Source organism: Antechinus flavipes, chromosome 2 (assembly GCF_016432865.1).
Source record: "Antechinus flavipes isolate AdamAnt ecotype Samford, QLD, Australia chromosome 2, AdamAnt_v2, whole genome shotgun sequence".
In the NCBI taxonomy this organism is placed as follows: domain Eukaryota; kingdom Metazoa; phylum Chordata; class Mammalia; order Dasyuromorphia; family Dasyuridae; genus Antechinus; species Antechinus flavipes.
The window spans coordinates 378,754,316-378,773,734 of NC_067399.1; the positions used below are offsets into that span (position 1 = coordinate 378,754,316).

Genomic DNA, 19,419 nt, shown 5'->3' on the forward strand with positions numbered 1-19,419 from the left:
TCCCTTTGAAATTATGCTCACATATAATGATTTGGCTTGGTACTTTTTTAAAAAATAACTTTTTATTGACTTCTGTTCTGATTTTTCCCCTCCCTCCCTCGACCCCCCTCCCCCAGATGGCAAGCAGTCCTTTACATGTTGGATAGGTTACAGTATATCCTAGATACAATATATGTTTGCAGAACCGAACAGTTCTCTTGTTGCACAGGGAGAATTGGATTCAGAAGGTAGAAATGACCCGGGAAGAAAAACAAAAATGCAAGCAGTTTATATTCATTTCCCAGTGAATTTCTTTAGGTGTAGCTGCTTCTGTCCATCCTTGATCAATTGAAACTGAATTAGCTCTCTTTATCGAAGAGATCCACTTCCATCAGAATACATTCTCATACAGTATCGTTGTTGAGGTATATAATGATCTCCTGGTTCTGCTCATTTCACTTAGCATCAGTTCATCTAAGTCTCGCCAGTCCTCTATGTATTCATCCTGCTGGTCATTCCTTACAGAACAATAATATTCCATAATGTTCATATACCACAATTTATTCAGCCATTCTCCAATTGATGGGCATCCATTCATTTTCCAGCTTCTAGCCACTACAAACAGGGCTGCCACAAACATTTTGGCACATACAGGTTCCTTTCCCTTCTTTAGTATCTCTTTAGGGTATATTGGCTTGGTACTTCTAAAGAGCCACCATTTTATTATTTCCTTTTAATGCCCAGTTCAGTACTAACCTTTTATTAAGAGCAAATCTGCTTCTAAATTTCAATGAGACAGAGAGGTGTGTACATGTGTGTATAAGAAATGGCTAGAAAAAATAAATAGGATCATAATATCTTTGATTAGAACCATGCACTGTGGACTTGAAGCCAAACTTTTCAGTTAGCACAGCTGTAGGAAAGCTTTGAACGTTTATAGGAGTTTCTTTTCCTTAGCTTCTCATTCCTCCCTTCTTTCCACACTTTACATCCATATTTCCTGCTATCTCCTTACATATCCTTCTGTTTTAATTAGTGTCTATTCCTTATAATTCCAAACATGCCCGATGTACCTACAACTGCAGTTTCCATCCCTCCTCTGCTTCCCTTCTCCTACTTTTCAGCAATATTCTCTCTTGTTTTTCCCTTCAGATCTTGACCCATCGAATTTTTACCATTTTCATTAAAGAAACTATTCTATGTGTTCTTACTTACAGTTATCTATCCTTTATTTCTTTTTTAAAATAAACTTGTTTATTTTTAACATTCACTTTTTAAAAATTGAGTTCTGAATTCTTTCTTGCCCACCCACTCCTCCTGCACCTATTGAGAAGGCAAGAAATGTAACATCAATTATACATGTGAAATCATGCAAAACATATTTCCATATTCTTTTATCTCCTCCTAACTCTTATATCATAACTTGTACCATTCATCTGACATTATGTCATGCAATGTCTTTTATTATTGCTTTTCTCATTTTTTATATGAAGGAATATGTGTATGTGTATGTTTGCCCACACCATTCAGACTAGGGATCAGCAAAAGCACTGACTGAAGACCAAATCTGACTTGTGACCAAGGAATAAAAAGTGGTTTTTACATTTTTAAATACAACAGAACCTAGAATCTAGATCGTAAACTCCTCAAGGGCAGGAATACTGTCTACTTTCTTCTTTTATATTACACTGTAATTAGTATTACTTACATTTATATTACGTTGCATATAAAATAGTTTTTCAAGGAATATTTGTGAAAAGATAAAAAGAATATGCAGTGATTTAATATCCATGACTTGGGAAAATAATTAGAAGATTATACCTTCAATTTTGACTAAACATGGATTCTTTTTGGAAAAGTTAAATATGTTTATGAAAATTAATTTACTTTTGAGAATTCATGGGAATATAATAGTAATAATGATAACTCACTTTTCTATAGTGCTTTAAGGTTTATAAGGTTCTTTCTTCAGAATAAGCCTGTGATTTATATTGCAGAAGTATTATTAAGAATAAAAATTCATCTTTCTATAGCATTATTTCATAATAGCCCTTTGAGAGATATGGGGCAAATATTATAATCCCTATTTTGCAGATGATGTGACTATTCAGTAACCATTTATGAAGCACCTTCCTTGCCAGGTACTATGCTAGAAGATGTGGACTCCAGGGCAATAACAAAACAATTTTTGATGAGTTTATATTTTGGTACAGAATATGGGGCAGTAACTATCTGTATATCCTTTATGCCTTAAAGGCTTTCAGGGCCTTTCCATTCATCCAGTAGTTGAATTCTTAAACAGGATATCTCTAAATTTTTGGTGCACTTTTAGGCTTTACTTGGTTAAAGATTTAATAGTTTTTAATTTTAATTTTAAGCCTTAGTAGCTTAAAATGCACTACAAATTTTGGGATACCCTGCACATATTGTATCTCCTAATTTTATGAACTCTTTAAGATCAGAGACTATCTCGATTTTTCTATGTATATCCCCAGCTTTTAGCACTGTGCCTGGCACATCGGATGTACTTAATAAAGGCTTATTCATTCATTTAATATATGACCCAGATAAGTTAATATAATATACTATAAGTATAATATAAATATAAAATAAATATAAATATTTGGAATAGGGGAAAAAAACTACCTTCAAGAGAACAAGATCTTCATATAAGAAGTGGTCCCTCAGTTGAGTATTGAATGAAGATAAATATTTAGGGAGGCAGGCACTAGGAGGAGAGAGCATTCTAGGAATGGGAACAACCTATGTAAAGGATTGCACACAAATGGGAGATAAATACAAGGAATGACTGGTGGTTTGGCCAGAACCTAAATTAAGAAAAGGAGAGTGATGTATAGAAAAGTTCGTTGGAGCCTGATGAATGGGCTCATCCATTTACTGATTGGAATTTTTCCAGCCCTTGACCCATTCTAGGGTACAATATCAGGCTTGGGCTCAACTCATGTGCCGTAGGATTTCCCCAGTTATTAGTATTTTCTCCCATCCCTAAAAGTCACTCTGTAGATTTTTTCTGTAAAACAGATGTCAATCCCTTGAGGGCAGGCACTGGTTTTTGTTTTTTCATCCCCAGAGCCTCACACTGTAGGGTGGTAGATTGCTTCTGTAAGCTTGTAGAAACAAATTAAATTTCTGGACGTTATCCCTAAAACAGAAGCTTGGTCTGCATGAAAATGCCCCGTATATTGTGTAGTTGGAAAGAAAGTTGCCAAGTGGTTTCTTTTTGGCAGGTGATCTGCCGAGACAAAGGTGACAAATGCCATTAGGTGGCCTTTGTGGGTCTAGTGACAACTGACTAACACTCAAAGGGCCCATTCTAGAGATCAGGACAGGACTCTCCCCTAATTTAAGCAGACATTCTGATCCCTACAGCCCCTGTGTGGCTTAGTCTGCCATTCTCTATAAAACACTAAATCTTCACCTGGCTTGAATGCCCTTAGCTGGTCTTGTGAGAACACTCGTTAACCAGTGCTCTCAATTATGGGGTTTTAATTTAATAATAATTCAGTTAAAGGTGTGTTTTTTATTGTGCGTCAAGGATACCTTTATTGGTATTATTAGAGTAACTAGCATAATAAGGAAGAGTAATTGTTTAAATGCTCATTAAAAATGGAGTGGCTTTGAGAAAGCAGCATGGGGGAGGGGGAGAAGAGGATGTCTGTAGGAAGTAAGGAGTCCAATGAAAATCTGCTCCTGAAAGTGGCTGTAAAGGGAGCCATTCCTTTTAAGTGCGCCAATTTCCACATTGTGGGAACTTTAGAAGCCATAGACAGAGGCTGCCTTAACATTCCTTCAAGGTTTTACTGCTGCTCGAGTTACCTCACAAGGCAAACCCGAAATATCACTGAAGTTTACAGCTGCATCTCTTGAACAGAACACGGCAAGGTCCCCATGTGAAGTTTCAGCATTTGTGGGAAGGGTTAAGGGAATCTCCTAGAGCTAATGCAGTGAAGAAAAATAACTAGGGAACACTGGGGTAAAGAGAAAGGATATTAGCATGGGGAAGAAGCTTAGAAATAAGAACTAGAATATGGAAATGTACTAGCTAGGAGCAAAGATATTAAAAGAGGGAAAAAAATCCAAAGCACATTTTGCTCACACCCTGTACCTGGAATGACTTTTCTCCCCTCTCTCCCTCTCTCTCTCCCTCCCTCTCTCTCTGTCTCTCTCTGTCTCTCTCTCTCTCTCTCTCTCTCTCCCTGTCTCTGTCTCTCTGTCTCTCTCTCTGTCTCTCTCTGTCTCTCTCTCTCTCTCTCTCTCTCTCTCTCTCTCTCTCTTTTTCTTTCTCTTTCTCTGTTGTTGTTGTTTTTTAGCCAGTTGGGGTTAAGTGACTTGCCCAGGATCACACAGCTAGGAAGTTTTAAGTGTCTGAGGCCAGATTTGAATCCTCCTGACTCCAGGGCAGGTGCTCTGTCCACTCTGCTATCTAATTATCCTGTCTGTTTTTCTCCATTTGAAGTTCATTTTAAAAATCCAAATACTCTCTCTTCACTGAAGCCCTCAGAATCCTTCTAGTCTGTAATAACTCTCTCCTTTATCCCTCCCTGGTGGTGTTAGTACCTCTCTTATATACATTATCATCTTGTGTTTTGTCATTAATGTATGTGTCTTTCTGCTTATCAGATTGCAAACTCCATGAAGACAAGGACCTGTTTTATCAAACCTTGTATTTCTCTTACTGCATAGCACAAAGTTCTATATACAGTCAATGGCTAATATGTTTATGAGATATATTTGCAGAGCAAGCAATCATTGCTTGTTAAAAAGCAATAGGGGATGATTCTAAAGCCTGCTACTGGGATGACTGAAGCCAGTGGATTTCTTGAGCCCAGGAATATTAAGCTTCTGTAGGACTAAAGCAGATTGGATATCTACACAAAATCCACCACCTTAGTGAGCTCTTGGAGGGGGGAGGGGGGAGATAGGGTGTAGTACAGTGCCTGCAAGGCTGTCTAAGGAGAACAAAAAAAATGGAACAAGTCAAAGCTTGTGTGCCAGCAGTGAGATTGGGTCCCTTGTACTTCCAGCCTCAGTGACATAGAGAAACCCAATCCCTAGAGACAGAGACAGACAGAGAGGGAGGAAGACAGAAAGACACACACACACAGAGGGACAGAAAGACACATACACAGAGAGACAGACAGACAGACAGACACATACACAGAGACAGACAGACAGACAGACACACAGAGTTGGGGTTCATTGAAAAGTTAGAGAATTACCAGAGTCCTGATTTGGCAGAGAGGATTCAGTTCCACCACTAAAACAGGACTCTTATTTACTTGATCATAGCTAGATCCCCCCCACATTGTCATTATCTAAGTAGCAGATTTGGTTACCCAGTGAATTTTGATAGTGAATTCCACTTATTGAAACCAGTTTGGGAAATGGGGATTTGATTTTGTGAATTCAACTCAGCAAAGCAACCTGAAAGAGTTTTCTGGGTTGTCTTACATCTCCAGATTTATACTCTGTCCTCTGCATTTAGCAGAACTAAAATAAAGTATTTTACCATCTGAACTCTTTGAGAGTTCAATAATTTTTTCAATAATTCTAATAATAATCTGAACCTCAGATTACTACAATCACCCTTCCTCTATATTTGGTATATAGCTCTCTATAGAGTAAAAATATTTTTTTTCTTTCTTTTTTTTAAACTTTGTATCCTTAGTGCCTACATAACAGACCCTTTATAAATGCTTCTTGAATGCTGGTTGTATGAAAATGAAATGGAAAAGATGATATAATAGAAAACTGTGATTTAGTGACTGGAGCAGTGTAGACATTTCTAAGGCATTTCTAGGTTTTCAGGGCAGGATTTGACTTTGTTTTGTACAGTCATTAAAAAATAAGCTCATAATTGGCTTGTCAGTCAGAATAAAACCCAGGCAGTCACAGCATGGGAATTGGTCCAGGTCTGGGAAAGCCTAATTTTCACTTTACTAAAGGGTAGTGCCCATAACCATCTTTCCAAGGTGCCCCTTGGGAGAGGGAGGCATGGAGGCGAGTGCCATAGAGGGGGCATCTGGAAACCAACTTCCTGGGGGCCTTTGACTGAAGAAGAGTTCTAGAAGGCTGGCATACTACATTATTAAAGAGAAGGCTTACTTTAGAGCAATACATGACTGTTCATGGGCATGTTTAAAATATTTAGCAAGTTTTAGAATATAAAAATGTTCGTAGTGAATCTTCAAAGACTTTCTGACATTGTTCTCTTCTTAAAAGTGAGCATCTACACTGCTTAAGGCAATTTCTAGGCAAGATAACCATGAAGTGATAATATGGAAATGAACATTTTATTAAAAAAAAAAAAAGAGGAAAGGAGGAGGAGAGAGGGGAGTCTAGAGAGAGCCTTTGAGGGCTGTGAAACTTTTTTTTTAATGAAGTTGTCAGATCTTTGATAGCCAAGTGGCCTACAGTGAATGTCGGCCGTTTGTGGAGGGGGTCTTCAGAAGCAGTGGGTTTAGGGGCATAGAAGTAACAAAGACGGAATAGCTAACATTGGTCCTATAAAGATAGCTAGCTCAGAAATCTGATTTCACTAATAAAAACAGCTTTCCTCAAGCTCAGAATGCAGACATGGCTATTTGCTTCAGTGTGTCTCATGAAGAAAAAGTATAAAAGTTTGAGGGGGGGGCAGGAAGGCAAGCTTTGAGCTTTTCAAAACAAGTGGTTACAAGCCCTCTCAACCAGCTGCCATTTTGAGACTAATTTTTTAATCAGCCATTTCAACTTTAGATTGGCCTTAGTCCTCAGCCTTCCGGGGAATTCTCCATGTTCTTATAATTTAGACATTCCTCATGGGGACAGATCTTTAGTAAAATGCTTGGCAGCCTAGGGGAGTTGATGGGGTGGGGGAATGGGTGAGAAGGAGAGGAGGGGGGTGAAGGATAGCAAGAGCCAAGGAGTATCATCTGACTTAAGAAAAATGAAGAAATAGAACAACTGCCTATAATAAATCGATTAATTAGAGTGGTTAAAATGAAGGTGAAGGAGGCAGGACCCTCTTTAATTTGAAGATATATAACCTTGCAAGATGCTGCCTGTCATCTGTCATATTAACTCTCCTTTCAGAAGGTCTTTATTAAGCTCTGCTCCTAGGTAAGCTGAGGTAAAAATGTACTGTTCCCGAAACGAAAAAATAAATCAGCTGCTGGCAGGAAACGTTCTCTACTTTAGACCTGCTTCGATGATTCCTGTCACTTTTTATACTGTCTGTGCAGGGCGTGCACTGGGAAAGATATGGGTGTTTTCAAAGATTATAATGTTAGTTCTCTGGACATCATGGGGGATGGAAATGGGGGGGAGGGTGAGGTTTATACTCCAACCCACACCTAGAATCACATAAATCTGCTCTTGTGAGTTAGGTTGTGAGAGGTAATGAAGGTTTTTCTAGTCATCAAGTAGGTTAACTGTTAGCATGTGAATTATAAAAGGCTTTCTGGGGAAGAAGCCCAGCCCAAATGCTTAACATAAGCTATTTTGAAAGATTAATTATAAAAGTTGAGGCTTAACTACTTTAAGTTATAATCTGTTCCCCCCTTTTTTCCTCCCCCCAAAAGGTAAGCAGTTTTTTAATAGAATAATACTTGGTGTTTCATTATGGAATTATATGGAGTTGATTCTGGGTTCTCTAAGACTGGGTCAGGGGCTTGTGGACACTGGCAGGTTCTGCCAAACTACAAAGGCCCAAATGTAGCCCACTGATAGATAGCCTTCTTTATGCCTTTTGGTTGAGCTGAGAACAGGCAAGTTGTTAATCAAAGCTAGCCACCAGGTGTAGAATTTTGTCCTCCACAGCTCAGGAAGCTCACCTCTGTAGAAAATGATCAAAATGCTGTGATCTGGAGGATGGAGGAAAACTTACTGATGGACTGGCACATCTCTGAAGTCTTAAAATATGGAAGCATGATGATAGATAGGTTTTTCAAAAACTCAGACATTTTATTTCTATTAGAGTCCCCTCCTTTTTTCCCCCATCAGCACCTCCCACAAAATATTATTCTGCTAAGTCTTTCCATGGTATAGCTATCTACAGCATTGAAGATGAGCTCTATGCTGGGGTTCCCTCAGTTATCAGCTTTTTCAGAGCAGGGGCCACATGATGTCAGCAGTCAAACTATATCCATGTCAATCATTGGTCCCTCCTCCCCCCCACTTTTTTTTTTTTTTAAATGCTGTGATCTGGCTTCAGGGTGCTCAATCCCTCTGAGTCATACAGTTTTAAAGACAGTTTCAAAAGTATGGTTTATGTGCCTATAAACATACTGCTACAGGGTGCTTGAAAGACAGGTTTCTACACAACTTGAAGTCTTCCAGCCTTATTTATTTATAGATTAACTCATTCTCTTCTCCCCCACCCCATTTCATTTCTGAAATACTGTCATGGGTGGTTGATTTCAAAAAGAGAAGAGTATGTTGCCACTGCCCTTGCCTCCTGGCTGTGCTTTCCAAGTTCTTCTATTTTTCTTAAAAGTAATTAACACATATATTTTGTTCCTGTTAGGCTAAGTCCGGCATGCTTTGATTGGAGTTAAATTAAAAAACAAAGCAAAACAAAACCTTAAGGAGGTGAGGCAGATTGAGTTAAAGAGAAAAAGTCATGAAAAGAATGTAAGGCTTTTAAGGATCATAAGCTATTTTCTCACAATAAATGATTTATATTTATCCCCATATTATAGATGAGGAAACTGATCCTTAGCGAGTTGAGATTCAGAATGTAAGGGTGGCAGAGCTAGTAAGTGTTAGAGTTAAGATCCAGATTTAGGTCTCTTCTTATTACAATAATCTAAAGAATTCAACCTCCCAAGGGCCAGATAGTGGAAATACAAAAAAAAAAAAAAAAAAAAAAAAGCAGACACTTCCCCATTCTATTGGGGAAAGCAGTGGTGTGTGTGTGTGTGTGTGTGTGTGTGTGTGTGTACAAAATAAATATACACAAAGTACTTAGAGAGAGGAGAACACTAACCATTGGGGCAGGTAGGTGGGAAGATCAGTAAAGTCTACTTTGACCAATCTTGCTCTTGAATGAAATGGTTATATTATGTTTGTGATGGAGGGTGATCTTTTTTTTTTTTTTTTTAAGTTGGAAAACATGATGACAAACCAAGGTCTTTCTGCACCTGTTTTTTTTTTTTGTTGTTGTTGTTGTTGTTTTTTTTTTCTGTACATAAGAGTTACAGGCTGAGGAGTTTTATCCTCAGGTTGAAGAGGGATCAGAAAGACAAATGGCAAATGAAATTTGCAATTTCAATTCTTGTGGCTGCCTGGATGACTGGCAGATGCAGGTAGCAAACATTCTTGACCGTATTCAACCAGTGACCATAAATATCTCTTGGTGATGTTACCAAACAGAGCACATTTCTAACAAAGCAACATTTGTTACAGTCCATTACAACTACCCTGTCAAATTTGATTATCAGCTATTCATTTATACACTCACTTGGTGTTTTGGCAGAGGAAAAGGATTTCCTTTGGGAACATTTTTATCCAAGGGTTCTTAGATTTTGATTGTGGCAAAATTCCGTTATATCCTTGATATCATTTTAGGGTGTAGTCTGGATGAACTCTGGTGAATAAAGGATACAGCATTAAATATAGATATGCCCCCAAACTCCTAACCCCTAACAGTCATTTTTCTAGGGAACTTCCTTGAAGCAAATATCACTTAATTAGGAACATGTGTAAGAGAGCTATGTGTAGTTTCTATATACCTTCCTGCAATCAGACTTTTAAGACCAGAAGGACCATCTAGTCCAATAACCTCAATTGAGGCCAAAAACATTTAATTACTTACCTGAGGTCACTTAGTGCTGGGATTAGAACCCTGTTTTTTTTCCCCAAGGAGGCCACAATAAAATTTGTGGTCATTTAGGAGATGTTTTGGACAGTGCAGACCAAGTGTAGGCCACAGGCCTTTCTAGCAGTAACTTTGTTGCTACTTGAAATGTTAGGTTCCTACTTAGAGCCTCCTGTGTAATTTGCTGAACTTTCTTTTAACAGGTGCCTTGGGGGGAGGTAAGGATGGGGGGGGCAGTTGCAAGAAAAATATAGTAGGGGTCAGTGGCATTTGGGCACTCTCATCTGTATGATTATTGAGTGTTCTTTCTGCCTTTTTTTTTTAAATAGGTAAAGATGAGCCTTCAAGCTATATTTGCACAACATGCAAGCAACCTTTTAACAGCGCCTGGTTCTTGCTTCAACATGCCCAAAACACACATGGATTCCGCATCTATTTGGAAACAAGCCCTTCAAACAGTTCCCTTACTCCACGGATCACCATCCCTCCTCCTCTGGGACCAGAGGCTGTTGCACAGTCCCCGCTGATGAACTTCCTCGGAGATAACAACCCTTTTAGTCTCTTACGAATGACAGGCCCCATCCTGCGTGACCATCCCGGCTTTGGCGAGGGCCGGCTCCCCAACACTCCCCCACTTTTCAGCCCACCACCCCGTCACCATCTGGACCCACATCGCCTTAGTGCCGAAGAAATGGGGTTAGTTGCCCAGCATCCCAGTGCCTTTGACAGAGTCATGCGTTTGAACCCCATGGCAATCGATTCGCCAGCGATGGATTTCTCCAGGAGGCTCCGAGAGCTGGCGGGGAACAACTCGACCCCTCCTCCAGTCTCACCAAACCGCAGCAACCCTATGCATCGCTTATTGAACCCCTTTCAGCCAAGCCCTAAATCACCTTTTATGAGTACCCCTCCACTGCCCCCCATGCCTCCTAGCAGTACGACTCCTCCCCAACCTCAGGCGAAGAGTAAATCCTGTGAATTCTGTGGGAAAACGTTCAAGTTTCAAAGCAATCTCATAGTCCATCGCCGTAGTCACACAGGAGAAAAGCCCTACAAATGTCAGCTCTGTGACCACGCTTGTTCCCAGGCCAGTAAGCTAAAGCGTCATATGAAAACCCATATGCACAAAGCCGGCTCCATGACGGGCAGGTCGGACGACGGACTCTCCACCACCAGCTCCCCGGAGCCGGGCACGAGCGAGCTCACCGGGGAGGGGCTGAAGTCCAGCGAGGCTGACTTCAGGAACGAAAGCGACCCCTCCCTGGGCCACGACAATGAGGAAGAGGAGGAGGAGGAGGAGGAGGAAGAGGAGCTGGAAAATGAGAGCAGACCCGAGTCGAGTTTCAGCATGGATTCCGAGCTGAGCCGCAATCGAGAAAATGGCTCCAAGTCTCTCCCGGACGAAAAGTCCCTCGTTCTGGGGAAGGTGATCGAGAACGTCAGCCTCGGCGCCATCCAGCAGTACAACGACATGCTGGCCGAGAAGCAGAAGAGGAGCAGTTTCATGAAAAGGAGCTCAGACCAGCGGGACCTGTGTTCTCGAGACCTCTGTCAGAGGGACACCGGCGACGAAGACTCGGTGGCCGGGGAGCTCGACCGCACCGAGGAAGGGACGGTCAACGGGAGGAGCTTCGGCCCCGGCGAGCCCTTCCCGGGCCTGTTCCCGCGCAAGCCGACGCCCATCACGAGCCCCAGCTTAAACAATTCGTCCAAGAGGATCAAGATAGAGAAGGACTTGGACTTGCCCCCCACCACCATCATCCCTTCGGAAAATGTTTACTCCCAGTGGCTGGTGGGCTACGCGGCCTCGAGACACTTCATGAAGGATCCCTTTCTCGGATTCACAGACTCCCGCCAGTCGCCCTTTGCCACCTCCTCCGAGCACTCCTCCGAGAACGGGAGCCTGCGCTTCTCCACCCCCCCGGGGGACATGCTGGATGGAGGCCTCTCGGGGCGCAGTGGGACGGCCAGCGGAGGCAGCACCCCCCACATCAGCGGCCCGGGGCCCGGCCGGCCCAGCTCCAAGGAGGGGCGCCGCAGCGACACCTGCGAGTACTGCGGCAAGGTTTTTAAGAACTGCAGCAACCTGACGGTCCACCGTCGGAGCCACACGGGAGAAAGGCCTTACAAATGTGAGCTCTGCAACTACGCGTGCGCCCAGAGCAGTAAGCTAACCCGCCATATGAAAACCCATGGCCAGATAGGAAAAGAGGTCTACCGGTGTGATATTTGCCAGATGCCATTCAGCGTTTATAGCACCCTGGAAAAACACATGAAAAAATGGCACGGAGAACATTTGCTGACAAATGATGTGAAAATAGAGCAGGCCGAAAGAAGCTAAAGGCCCCCACGTCCCCTCTCTTCCCTCCCCCCGGCATCCCCTTCCCTCCTCATTCCCAACTGGGTTAAATCAGGGGTCTAGGTAACATTTAATTTGTACAGTTTAACTATTGCCAACTGAGAAAATGCTGACTTAATTTTTGCCTCCATAAACATAACTTAGCATAACTATGGTAGGTGCCAGGAAATGGCACTCAAATTTAACCTGTGTCTACAAAGTTCTATTAAACCTGAGGGTTGATTAAGGCAGTAAAAATTGTGGAGCCTTTTAACTGTGCAATAATTTCTGTATTTATTGGGTTTTTGTAATTTTTTTTTTTTTGGCATGTGCAGGTACTTTTTTATTATTATTCTTTCTGTTTAAATTTCTTTTCAAATTTTGTTGGGTATCTCTTATTAATTTTACCCAGTAGTAGCCTGAGATTACTTGCATTGTAGGGGAGAAACATATCGTTTAAATTATAATTTTTGGGCCGCTGCTTTTTTGAAATTTAAGCTACGCATGTGTAATTTCTTGTGAAGAAGCCAACACTTAAATAACTTTTAAATAACTTTTAAAGTTGTTTTTTCCCTTCCCCCCCAAGACACACACACACAAAATAAAAGAAAGAAAAAAAAAGGCAAGCAAGTGGGGAGTATAGGGGGGTGGGGGAGTACAGCGGATAACAATCTTTAAAATTGTAGCACTTTCTTTCGGAATTGGATCTGAAATGTAGCACTGATGAAGTCATGTGTGACTGAGGCCTTTGTTTTGGTTTGTTTTCAAATAGTTTTCAACATTCAAGTTTTGTAACTGGAAAAAAAGACAAAATGAAATAAAAAATAATCAACCCCACAAAAATCATCCCCATGAGACAAAGCAGGTTTTGTGTAAAGGCAGCCACAGTCAGTAGCATTCTTCAATTGTGCATTATCGGCAGATAACATGACTTCATCGGACTGTTGGTGATGCCTTGAGATGCAAAGTGGCTATCACTTGTCTTAGAATATCCAAACTGGTCAAGGTAGAAGGACCATCTAGATGTGATGAAGAGTGTTCCCTGTATTCACAGGGAAGCAAGAAAATGATAAATGTCTCCTAGCTTAAGTTGTCTTCTTTCTGTAGTGTAGAGCTACTGAAATCATTAGTTAGATGCTTAAGGGCTAACTGTTAGCTTCCAAATCAGGAAAAAGTCAAGTATCGATAACCCTGAGGATCTGAAGAAGCTAGAGTTATCTCTTGTAATGCACAATGGTGCTATTGTTAAGGAGAGAAAACATGAAAATTTTCTGGTCCTTTGGTCAGAACTGAAATTCTGAAAAAATTAGGATGAAAGGTACCTTCCCATATTTTTCTCCCTAGCCCATTAGGACAAACGGTACTGAACTGAGAACAGTTAAGGTTAGACATTTTAATTATGTTGACCTGCACTTTAAAACTTTTGTTTGCATATAAATTAAATGGCTTCTAAACAAGAAATTGCAGCATATTTTACTTGGCCCAGAGGTGGGTTAAACTGTTAAGGGGACAGCTGAGAGATTAAGTGTCAGTGTTGCTAAGCATGGCATTCACAATACTGGCACTATAAAGAAAAAAGATAAAATAATAATTTATTGGACAGTTTTTCTACTGCCATTCAATTTGACGTGAGTGCCTTGAAAACTGATCTTCCTATTTGAGTCTCTTGAGACAAATGCAAAACTTTTTTTTTTGTGAAATGAAAAGACTTTTGCAAAAGAGTAAAAACCAGAAAAGTACATTCTTTACAAACAAATATACAAAAAAAGCCACATTTACTTTAAAAAAGAAAAAAAAAATCCTGGTTGAAGATAGAGGACATGAAAAATGCCATAAGACCCAATCCAATGAAGATGTATACCCAGCACAACTTCGGACATCCATTGGCTGAATTATTCTCAGCTTGGTTTTTTTTTTCCAGGACAACGCTGCTTAGGAAATGGAATGGAGGTGACTTACTGCTGAATTTAAACTCAAGTGACACACGTTACAAGTTGTTATCGTTGAATGAAAAAAAAAACAATTCAGGAACAACGGCTAATTTTTTTTTAAAGTTAAATTTAGTGCACTCTGTCTTAAAATACGTTTACAGTATTGGATACATACAAGGGTAAAAAAAAAATTGTGTGTATGTGTGTTTGAGAGATCATTTTTTTTTTCAAAGTTTGCTTAATAGGTTATAAAAGAAATGCCGTGATGGCCATGTGTATATTGTTTTCTTTTGGTGACGGGGTTTTAGTATATATTATATATATTAAAATTTCTTGATTACTGTAAAAGTGGACCAGTATTTGTAATAATGGAGAATGCCTGGGCATTTTACAAAACCAGGAAAAAAAAAAACCCTTTTCTTTTTCCTTGAAAATGTTGCAGTAAAATTTAAATGGTGGGTCTATAAATTTGTTCTTGTCACTGTAACTGTAAAGTCTGAGTTTTAGTAAATTTTTTTCTGCCTTGGGTGTTGAATTTTTATTTCAAAAAAATGTATAGAAACTTGTATTTGGGGATTAAAAGGGGATTGCTACACCATGTAGAAAAAGTATGTAGAAAAAAGTGCTTAATATTGTTATTGCTTTGCAGAAAAAAAATCACATTTTGACCTGTACTTATTTTTTCTCTCTCCCCTCCCCTCTTTCTTCCCCTTCCCTCCCCCCTCCAGAATGGACATTGATATTGGTTGATTCATATGATGTAGGCACTCATTGTATTTCTATTGGAGCTTGTAATTTTTTAACTGTACGCTTGTCCTTTTAAAGGGATTTCATGTACCTTTTTTGTTAGTGAATTTGGAAATAAAACACAAAAGACAAACAGGCTGCCATAATATATTTTTTAATTTGGCAGGATAAAATATTGCAAAAAAATTTGTATGTTAAGACCTATTGTAAAAGAGAAAAAGGTTGTTTGACAACCTTGGAGTAAAAGAAACAAAGTGACGTGTTTAAATGGTTTTGTTCACAAATCACTTTCGTTGTCTATATTTTTTATCAGAGTTGGCCTACAAAAAGTACTGTTCCCATGGGGCTTCTCACTCAGAGCAGCCTGGACCTTGCATCAAGGCTTCCCCGGGTCTGGCCACATCAGACTGGATGGTAATTCCCCTTTCATGTTGAGTGGAAAAAAAATCAGTTTTTGTAAAGATGTTCAAGTAAGTAACATTCCACAAAGTGCCCCTAACCCCATCCCCTTTCTCTGCAAAAATCTAAGATGTGGAGAAAGAGAGAACTTCCTTCCCTATCATCACCAATCACCATCTTTTCCCACCCTCAAGAACAACAATTTTTAAATGACCTTTACCCTTTCCAAAGAGAGCCGTGGTTTCTGCTAGACACAGGAAACATCGTCTGCTATAAGGTGATTGCAAATTAAATTTTTGGATACAAATGGTCTGGACCCAGATTCCCTTTTCTGTCAGAACAGGGCCTATTCCTTGTACAGGTCTTGCCAGTCTGTCTTTGATCTGCTTTGCCGCTGTTCTCTCCTAATTGTACATTCCATCAATTTCTGAATGTTTGAGGGACTGGGATGAAATTTGGTGCCTTTTGAAATCTCTCTTTCTCCTTCCTCCTACTTCCTTCCATTTTCTCTAACATTCTCTCTTTCCTTTCTCTCTCTCTCTCTCTCTCTCTCTCTCTCTCTCTCTCTCTCTCTCTCTCTTTTCTTTTCTTTTCTTCCCCCCCCCCCAGTAGCTTTAAGAAGATAGAGTGGTATTTTTCTTTTTGTTTGTTTGTTTTGCTTTTGTTTCTTCCCTGGGGGAATAACAGTTTTTAAGATGCCAATTTCAGGAAACCATGATTTCAGGAAAAGGAAGTTAAAACCTAGCATCTTGTGGGTAATACCTCACCAAATACAGATGACCTTTCTCTTTTGGTGGGTATCTGGTTGACATACTCCTCCCCAAGCCACTTATCTTGACCATGTTTGAAAATTTAGCAAACAAACAAACAAACAAAAAAAAAAAAACTGATGCAACTTATAGGCTTCCTATCTGGCTGAACCCTTGAAACCCAGAAACTTAAAACATTTCATTTGGATATACCGTTAAGTTGCCTTGGAACCCAAGCCAACCTTACGGCTGTCCCATAAGCGAGATAGCTCTCACCAGCAGTTGTTCAGTGGCTTAAGAGAAGTCACCCCAGAGCCAAGAATAAGTCATCTGAAAGCACAAGAATTGTGTTTCCTACTGACTGCAGCGAAAATTGGGATTTCTTTTCCTTCTCTCAAAAACAAAACAAAAAAGCGAACATCAAGCAAGCTCCCTCATCCTTGCTGCTGGACCTCTGAAGATGATGCTGAAGCTTACATGGCCATATTGAGAGACATCTTCCCAACTTGGAATTTGCCACTTCCTGTCTGAGGGTCTTTGGGGAGAGAGGGGGAGAGGAGACTGAATTCATATAAAAGAAAGGTTAAAAAAAAACAGAAAAGAAAAGAAATTAGTATTTCATCCCAGTCCTGAGTGAAAGACTGTCCAAGGTTTTGTTTCTCACAGGCAAACTCATGTCTATGGTGCTCTTTGTATTTCAGAACTGCAAAGCAAAGTAACATTGGTTTCAGTTGTTTGCATTTGTACCGGCAAGGCAAAATATTTTTATTACCTTTTTCTATTACTTATTGTATGAGCTTTTGTTGTTTACTTGGAAGTTTTGTCTTTTACTACAAGTTTGGAACTATTTATTATTGCTTGGTATTTGTGCTCCGTTTAAAAAACGAGCACTTTTTTTTTATTATGGATAAAATGTTGAGATGACAGGAGGTCGTTTCAATATGGCTTAGTGAAATATTTATTGTTCCTTTTATTCTCTGTACGAGATTTTTGGCCTCTTTTCTCCCTTAACGTCACAATGTTGAGTTCAGCATGTGTCTGCCATCTCATTTGTACGCTCGTTCGAAACAGTTTGTTCCAGTTTCAAGTTATAAAAATAAATTGGACATTTACTTGATCTCCAAACCTTGTCTTTCCTATGTATTTTCAAGATTGATTGGCAAACTGATCAACTTTGAAAAACCATTTGAGTTTTTCTACTACTTTTCCCACTGGTTCATTAAATTAAGATGTGTGGATGGGGTGGGTGACACTGCTTAATGATATGGAAAATCTATCATTATAATCTAGAGAAGGCATAACCTGAAATTGGATTGGCCTTTAGCAGCCAGAAAGCAACCAAGTCCAGGAAATGCCCTATACTTGGAGAACTGAATTCTAAATCTGGCTATGCCCTTAATGATCTCTGTGATCTTATGACCCTGAACCTCATTCCTTTTGTAAAGTGAGTTATTTGGAGTAGATTGTCTCTAAGGCTGTTCCCATTCTGAAGTTCTTCAATTATATGTTTCTAGCACAATCTTTTACATGGAGACAGGAGTTCTATATCTTCTGTCCTTATGAATACAGTATATTTTTGTGGCTTCAAAAAGCTTCAGTGGGGCTAATGGCCAGTAGACAAAAAGACATTGGGCAGTTAGGTGACACAGCAGATAAGATAGGGTCTTGGGCTTGGAGTTAAGAAGACTTATTTTAATGAGTTCAAGTTTGACCTCAGACATCTTGTGCAATCCCAGGAAAGTGATTTTAACCTTGTTTGCCTCATTTTCCCCATCTGTAAAATGAATTGGAGAAAAAAATGGCAAACCCCTCTAATCTCTTTGCCAAGAAAACCCCAAATGGAATCATGAAGAGTTTTATATAACTGAAATGATCCAATAACAAGACAAAAGTAGACTGGAAGAACCAAAATGAGAAATTGGACAATTCTGTATAATTAATTAACCCTTTAATAGCATAATCCTGTATATCTTGTCCAGATACAGGGTAAATGCAGAAGCAACATTTAGAAGAAAGGAATAAACATTTAAGTACCTATCCTGTACCTGGTACTGTGTTAAGTGTTTTATAAATATCACATTTGGTCCTCATAACAGTTCTTCAAGATAAAGAAAATTCTACAATTAAGAAAACTGAGGCAAACAGATTTAAATGACTTTATCAGGGTCACATAGCTACTAATAATTTTATGCTGAATTCGAATTTAGTTCTTCCTGACTCCAAACCCAGTATTCTTTCCATTGTGCCATTTAGTTGGAAATATACTTCCCTTTTTCAGAACATTATAAAGAATCTGGCACAAGGAAGTCCGAACTGAAAAAAGAAAGCTTTCCTTAGGTCTGTAAATCCTTCTATTTGCTGCTTTTGATGATATATTCATAATTCCCAGGAAATGAACACTATCTAGAACGGAGAGATCTTTCCAATGATGCTTTGCAGATAACCAAAAACAAAATAAAACAAAAAGATGTTTTGTCAGGTTGTGAGAAATAGGAATGAAGGACAGATTATTTTCTTTCTTTTTTTTTTTCAAACCATTCACTGCATAAATTGTTCTCTGGGAGTAAGTGGTCTAATTTGCAAAATCCTTTTGAAATGATAGGGTGGAGAAGGAAGGATTGGAATTTAAGAAGTAATAACAGGGAGTTGGAGCCACATTCAGGAAAATACCACCTCTGTTTGTGCTTTTAGTGCTTTGCAGTGAATTTTTAAGCCAGTGTCCCAAAGAGAGGAAATTCCCTTTTTCTTTGCCATCAGACCTTGGCTCGAACTCTGTCCAGCGGTTTCTTAAAAACACAGGTGCTCTTAGGCTTTTATGTCTTAACCACACAAAACTCTGTACATCTGAACTCCTCAGTTGTTTTGTGGGCTGAAATGCTCAAAAAAAAATATCCATCAGCAGGAGGGGACCCTTAACAACTTAACATGGGACAGCCAAACTTTAAAGTTACAAAAATCCTGGGGCCAAAGCACTCCTTGAGTCTTAGAAAAACAGAAAATATTATTCTGGGTGAAGTCTGCCAATCACACTCTTGTCTCCTTTTCTTAGAAGGATGAGCCTTAGGCAGTGCTAGGAATGGAAGACTGCAGAACCTTAAAAAAAACAACAACCCTCAAATGCCCTCTGATGATAGTGATGTCAGAAATACAACCTCCCTTCATTCCCCCCAGCCCAGCCTCCTTCACCACCTCAGTTAAATGAAATAAAGATAAAAGCAGTCATCTCTGACTGACTGAAAGTCATGCAGTTGCTGACTATGACTTATTTTTAGTCTGTTTTTAAAATTTCAGACAGCTCACCCGTCATCTGAATATCTCCAAATCAATCCAACTTCAGTTAAACAATCTGACTCAAGGATTTGCAGCATGGTATTTAATACCTTCCACTTGGGCTCTAGGTCCAATGATTAAAACTGGAGAACATTTCCCTTCTGCTGGAAAGACAAATGTCTGTAAATA

The 19,419-nt window shown here is 39.6% G+C and overlaps 1 protein-coding gene across 4 annotated transcripts in view; it reads left to right on the forward strand.

Moving 5' to 3' along the window:
* The window catches only part of BCL11B (BCL11 transcription factor B), a 140,291-nt gene extending 125,195 nt beyond the window's left edge, over positions 1 to 15,096 (forward strand). For all 4 annotated transcript variants that reach the window (XM_051978411.1, XM_051978412.1, XM_051978413.1 and 1 more), the window contains one exon: positions 10,126 to 15,096. In XM_051978411.1, coding sequence (XP_051834371.1) covers positions 10,126 to 12,137 — 2,012 coding nt within the window. In that variant the 3' untranslated portion in view covers positions 12,138 to 15,096. The remainder of the gene's footprint in view (positions 1 to 10,125) is intronic.
* Positions 15,097 to 19,419: the final 4,323 nt, after the last annotated feature.